Here is a 7,294-nt window from a genome sequence, read left to right on the forward strand (position 1 = left end):
CCTTACCCTCATGCAGAATAATTTATTGGGGCTTTATTATGATAAGAGGTATAATTAGTAGTCATTTTGTAGAATAAAGTATTTATGCCACAAGCCAATTTTCTGAAAGTGCCTCTAAAGCAGCACCTGCACCATTCATGTTTATAAATCAGGTAATTGTACATCTAGCCACTTATGTGTATATATAATTAGTCTAATTTGCATATGTGCAAATCAATTACCTTACATACAGTTTGCCAACTTCTTGCTTTCTCTGTGTTTTTCCCCCACTTTGTGAGTGCAAATAGGTCAGATTCCTGAAATACTATTTTAATAAATTACCATTTACTCTTTTTTCTCAAGCCTTTTAGGGATATTTCCAATACCTCCATCTGATAATAAAATATAAGGACAAAGTTCAAAGAAGCTGTTAAGTCTCTGCTGATTCATTATATCAGGAAGCCACTTTGCTTGTACCTGATGTTCCAAAAGTATTTTAATCAATCTTTTCTGCTCTCTCAAAAGAACATTTAACTATGACCTGGAGTCTCCAACTCACACCTAACTCCAAGTGATTATACTGAGAAATGACAATATAATTAGAATAGGAATTTGTTAGGCATAAAAGACAGTGAATGATCTCATTCAATATTTTTAAACTCTGGGCAAAGACCTGTACCTTGTGTCCTTGCACATTTAGGCCTACATTAGGCAGAACACCTGTATCTTCAAATGCTAATTTTCCAATGATTCAACAAGGAAAAAAATTAAAGATGCATTACTGAAAATGTTCTGAAGGATATAAATATACAAAATTTTATTCAAGACTGCATTAAGGATTTGCAGAGCATCACATCTCAAATACACAAACACAAATATGAAGTAAATTCTTTACAATTCACCATTAATTTAAGGCAAAATGGTTTAAGTTCATAATTTATATTCTATTACTTAGGTAATTATGTTGAGATGAGTAAAAGTTTTGCTTTGTTTTAATGCATGATTTAACTAAAACTATAAAGCTATCTTGAACTAAACTGAGAAATACAAAATAATTCTGAAATCATAATAAATTGCCTACCTTTGAAGAACACAACTGGTTATTTAAAAATTTTTTTAAACTTCTATAAAATAATGCACAGTTTCAGATTCTGAGAAGGTTCTTGAAAATTCTATTTTACAATTTTGAAAGACTCTGGTTCAATTAAAGGTGGCAGATTAAACATATACATTTATTTCCTCTCACATGTGAATCTCCATTAAAATGCTAGTAAAGGAATAAAAAAAGTATAAAACCACAAGAGAAAAAAGAACAAAAAGGGAGAGAAGTGGAGAAGAGATCACAACAAAATTTTTCAACATGGCATGCAGATGACTGAGTGGTAACTGAGCAATGCAGAGGAAGCCACAAACTGAAGTGCTAGCTGGGGGCTATTTTGAGGTCACCTGAGCAGAGTAACCCGCACAGGGCAAGGTAAGAGTGAAAGTGGAGGAGATGGGAGGGGAGGGGCAGAAAAAAGGGATCCCTTGGAGGTCTCTCATCAAGACTTGACACCCTCTTACCCAACATACAAAATATCAACATCCAGGAGCCTGCCTGAGCACCACACACACACACACACACACACACACACACACACACAGATGGGGGTTTTGTTCCTTAGAGAAACTGAACTGAATGGACTCAAGATCTGGTGACATCAGTAGCATGGATAACGGGAGCAAGGCACATAACTACATGATGTGCGAAACAGAGAAGTAACCTGGGAAAGAGGAGGCCAAGGGATCCAGAAACGGTGGATTCCACCCAGGTGAGCAGCAGAGAGATATCAGAGGTCAGATACCTGGCAGACCTCCAGAATGGAGCAGGAGGGCATAGGGTTCCAGAGGTGCAATTAATAATCGTGCCAAAATTCAGAATACGGATTAGGAAATGAAAGAGTAGAGAAGTTCGGCCATCTATTCCAGGTACAGCGATCAACACAGCAAAAGCACAGACCTACCTGCTCAGGACAGGGTGGTACCACTAACCTGGATCTACACTAATATTGTTCTGTATTATAAGCCCTCTGGTTCTACTTGCTTTTTATTAATCAAGTGAATGTATTTATTTTTTAAAAGATAAAAATGATTAAGTCTATCTGAAATTATATGAACTGGAAAAATACGCTAATTTCATAAATAATATTGTCAATCATTTTAAACATACAAAAAAAAGATGAAGGAAATATGTTCAGAGGTAAGAGTGGTTCTTTTTATAGTTTCAAGTATTTTCTACAACGATCACTACTTGTAGATTCGTTTAAAAACCATAATAGAAAAAATATAAAGTATGGAGACAATATAATTTATAAATGATTACTGTGCAGGAAAATCAATGGCACATTCTAAAAAAGAAACAGAATAATCAAATGTTAATGAAACAATGTGAATACAAGACACAGAGAACAAACCTGTGGTTGTCAAGGGGAAGCGGGGTGCAGGGGAGAGATGGATTGGGAGTTTGGGATTAGCAGATGCAAACTATTATATATATAATGGATAAACAACAAGGTCCAACTGCATAGCACAGTAAACTATGTTCAATATCCTGCGATAAACCACATGGAAAAGAATATGAGAAAGAGTGTATCTATCTATCTATAGATAGATAGATAGATATAATTGAATCACTTTGCTTTACTCCATAAACTAACATTCTAAATCAACTATACTTCAATTAAAAAAATAAAATAATGTGAATACAATAAATAGATGCTGTTAAGGTGAACAAATAAAGGTTTTATTAGCCCCGAGTTTGACAAGAGCAGCTTTTAAAAATTTTTATAAATTTTATTGGAATTAGTGATTACTTCACCTTGAATAAAAATACTCAATGAAAATCAGAAGAAACACATTCTTACATTCTTCTATGACTGGCAGTTACCTTAGTGGGGCACCTTCCAGTACTCCTGCATTAGAGAGAACTGTCCCAACCTATTCTCAGAAATTGAAAAGGCAGCCTCCATAATTTCCCTTTGGCAACTTATTCAATATTCAACACCATTTCTAGGAAGGTTTTTCCCTATAAATGTAAATACAGTTGACCCTCTGTATCCACGGATCACGCTGTTTGAATCCAACTACGTGGAACCCACAGATATGGAGGACCCATCGTACCTGCTTCTGTAGTTTATGTCATTAGTATTCAGTGAAGCCAGAAGAAGAAATTAGCAGCTCGCCATTTTTGTCTAATGAAGCCTCAGGTACATTAATTTTCTCTCATATCATAGCACCTGGCACTGAGCCTCTGTCATGTGTTATGTTGAACAAAATATGGATGAATAAATAAAAATTATAGTGAAGTCCCTTTATAACATGTTCTTCTGAAAGAAAAATAATCCTGGTTTCTTTAGTCTTTTATTGTGGAAACATTTTCTTTTATTATTGTTGTTTTTTTGTTTTTTTTTTTGTCTACACAGCGTGTGGGATCTTAGTTCCCCCACTAGGTATCTGACCCGTGCCCCCTACAGTGGAAGGGCGGAGTCTTAACCACTGGACTGCCAGGGAAGTCGTGAAACATTTTCTTTTAATCTTTAATTAATTTTCTTTCATTTCCCCATGTTTCTAAAGGTGGCAAGACCAGAACTGGGCATAACATTCTACAAAGGATGTGACCAGCCAGGAACATATTAGAACTGCTTTATGGGGTCAATGTTACATAAACATTAAGTCATTCCAAGACCACACTGCAGGGGTTTCCCTGGTGGTGCAGTGGTTAACAATCCGCCTGCCAATGCAGGGGACACGGGTTCGAGCCCTGGTCCGGGAAGATCCCACATACCATGGAGCAGCTAAGCCTGCGCGCCACAACTACTGAGCCTGCACTCTAGAGCCCGCGAGCCACAACTACTGAGCCTGCGCGCCTAGAGCCCGCGGGAATAGAGCCTGTGCTCCACAACAAGAGAAGCCACCGGAATGAGAAGTCCGCTCGCTGCAACTAGAGAAAGCCCGCATGCAGCAACCAAGACCCAACGCAGCCAAAACGAAATAAATAAATAAATAAATAAAATAAATTTATTTTAAAAAAAAAGACCACACTGCAAATTTCCACATGTAAAATAATGCTGAAACACTCACCTCAAGAACCAGCCACAGCTTATCTCCATTTATTTTATCCTTCTTAAAGTACATGCCATAGAATCTGACCACATTAGGATGGTCAGAAAGTGCTTTTAAGATGTTGTACTCTGCTTCAATCTCTTCATCAATATCCTAGTTTCAAAAAGTCATGGGGAGAGAACGGTGAGGAAAACATGAATGAAGTCAAAGAAACAATTTAGACTACCAAATGTAGAATTTTATTTTGTCAAAGCAAGGTCAGAATAGTTTTTACTGCACTCAGTACTATGTATTGAAACTTCTCATTACACTGCTTAAGGGGAGAGACTGTGATTTTCCTGCTAATCATATATATCTCTAATTACATTTAGTTCGTTGAAAAGGAATAAATAAAAGGCTATTTTTGTGTGCAATGAGAAAGAAACGTATATGGAGAACCACCTAAGATGATTTTCCTTTCTTTGTAGTGTTAACTTTATTTCGATGGCAAAGCCATTTACTTGAAATGAAAACTTTCAGCTGGTTCATTTTGTTTCTTTGAAGTACAGGATATTCGAAGGCTATCAAAACCTAGTCATACATGCAATGAACTCCTACCTTTCCAAAAAAGTGAAAGAGTTAAGTTACATAAATTGGCATACAGCCTTTAGTTAGCTAAAGGCCCATTCCCCAGAAGTAGAATAGGTTGGTATCCCATCAGTAAAAGTGCAAACATGACTAGGTACTTAGTCATGTATCTAGGAAAATCACATATACATGAAACAACTCACAGAGTCATAAATAAGAAAAAGACTTCTAATATTTTATGGTAACATTTAATGTCCACACTGTTTTAAGACAGAATCATGGAATCAGAGAGCTGGAAAGAATTTCAGACCAGAGCTCTAATTTGAGAGGAAGAAACTAAAGCTCAGGGCAGTCAGAGTCACAGGAGCTGGTTTGTGTGAGATCCAGGACTAGGCTACTGCCTTCTAGTATTGCTCATTTCCTCCCTACCTTGGAGAGAAGATTATTAGTTCAAAATCCATAACAGTGAGACCCTTTTAATAAAAAGTTTTTAAAAAGCCACTCTGCAAAATGCCTGGGCGCATCTAAATTTATTTTATTAAGATTATAATCTTCTGGTTATAAATCTTTTTTATTTGACTTGTGGCATGATGAATGAGAGTAAATAAAGAATTCTTAGGGAAATACACAAGAATAACAGCAGCAAAAGAACACATTTCATACTGTAGTTATGAATCTACATGTTTCATTTAAGCAATAGAACAAGACATGATGTATAAGGTTAGCAGTCTACCAAACACGAGTAGATTATGAAAGAATAACGGCTACATGTATTCACAAGCCACTTGTTCTTGTCCACAAAGAAGCAGAGGAATGGGAGAGAGACATCTGATTATGGGGCGATACATTGGGATCAGTCTGGAGTCCTTTCTCTCGCCACCATGGACCTCAACCCTTAACAGTGAAGACCAAAGGACAGACCCATAATTGCAAAGATCAGAGGTACAGTTACTTTGGTACAGCCTAATTTGTGTCTCTCTTCCCTCAGTTTGAATGGTAAGAACTTTCCAACAGGGGAACATGAACACATGCAGCATCAGTGAAGCCTGGTCACAGTGCTATTTATTTTTTTCCCTCCAGTGTATCTAATTTACTACTTGAAAAGAAACCCCACCTTCCCTCTCCTCTGCTCAAAGATATATGAAACTATGTAGTTATCATGGATTTAGCAGAAATAAACTATCAAAAAAGAAAGAGCAACACCAAGGTGAACAGAGGCCCAGGGGCAGACCTTTTGCAGAGTCCTACAGTTTATGAGCGTAACAGCGGTGACGAGGACTCTGATGCCCTCCCCACACACATCACGTCATTTCCATCACACGGCACTCCCATCACGTGTGCAAGAGCTGAGTAATTGGAGAAGTTGCTCTCAGTAGAGGTTTGGGGATTATGGGATCACTGAGCTTATTCTAGCTCCCCCCAGGTGCTAGGGGAGAGCTACGTATGTCTCACTCCCAGAAAGAAGAATCTCATCCATCTCCTCATGCTCTTAAAGGCAAAGAAAGACGAGTTTCCCTCATCACAACTGGATTTCCCCAAAAAAGCAAAGGAGGAGCCCATTGGGGCACTGCTGAAAAAGAGGACATGTGGACTGACCAGGACATTCAAATTTTCACAAGGAACCTCACCCTGGTTATAAAGGAGCATCATTTCTGCTCTGGAAACACTTAAGTAAACCTGAAAATTAACTTCCCTTTTCTGAATGAAATTTAATTTAAAAAATATTTCTGGTTTGGAATAAGAGGAATTCTGCCTGAAGCCTAAATGAACACAGGAAGAAAAGGAGATCTGGTACAGACGATATTTTAGGATTACTTCTAGACCCATAAATCTGTATTCTGACAACACTTTGAAATCTAAAATAATATTAAATCAACTGTTGAGCTGTTGAGAGTTGTATTATTTATATACTTATTTGCATTACATATTTATTCTTATATCAAGTATTTATTGTACCTTATTATATATGTTAAGCATATAAACAAGGAACCTCTAACAAGTAGACTTTTTTTTTAAAACATTTTCTTCAAATTGTAACTGACATTGTGATAAATAAATCAAGATAAGATACCTAGAGACTTTTTAACTGTTTAATACAGATTTTTTTTAAAAGTTACTCAGCAGGAAAAAAAAAAACCAATGTGACTTACATGAATCGGATCCAGAATTTTGACTGCTGCTTTTTGGCCATTTTTCTTATTCAACACTTTAAAAACTTTTCCATAAGTTCCTTTGCCGATTGTTTCAGTGATTTCCCATGTATCAGAAGGATCGGGAAAGTTATCAAAGATGATTGTTTTTCCAATTAATGGAAGCATCTTAAAAGTTTAAATCACTGGAGAGAAAAAGCACAGAGTTTCATCTACATTTGATTGGTGATATTAAATGGCACACATAAACTCACGGGAAATTATCTAATATTTTCACTGATATGGAAAATACACAGCAGTAACCAAATGTACTGAGAGTCATGGAAAAATTTTAATTTCAATTCTTTTTTGCAAACAAATGAATATGAGTTTAATAATGCTTTGTAAGCAGGGCTTTCCATGTTTAACACAGTTCCACTTTAATTGCTACTAATTATTTTCAGATTAAAGTAAGAGGCACATATTTAAATCATTTTGATTTACTGCTTTATATGAAC

The 7,294-nt window shown here is 36.5% G+C and overlaps 1 protein-coding gene across 1 annotated transcript in view; it reads right to left on the bottom strand.

Annotated features, from left to right (window-relative positions):
* The window catches only part of MYO3A (myosin IIIA), a 172,237-nt gene extending 165,260 nt beyond the window's left edge, over positions 1-6,977 (bottom strand). The window contains exons 1-2 of the mRNA XM_033407896.2: positions 6,798-6,977; positions 4,099-4,233 (exon numbers count right to left, since the gene is read on the bottom strand). Of these exons, the coding sequence (XP_033263787.2) occupies positions 4,099-4,233; positions 6,798-6,965 (303 nt within the window). The 5' untranslated portion in view covers positions 6,966-6,977. The remainder of the gene's footprint in view (positions 1-4,098; positions 4,234-6,797) is intronic.
* Positions 6,978-7,294: the final 317 nt, after the last annotated feature.

The sequence above is a fragment of the Orcinus orca genome, chromosome 2, assembly GCF_937001465.1.
Source record: "Orcinus orca chromosome 2, mOrcOrc1.1, whole genome shotgun sequence".
In the NCBI taxonomy this organism is placed as follows: Eukaryota; Metazoa; Chordata; class Mammalia; order Artiodactyla; family Delphinidae; genus Orcinus; species Orcinus orca.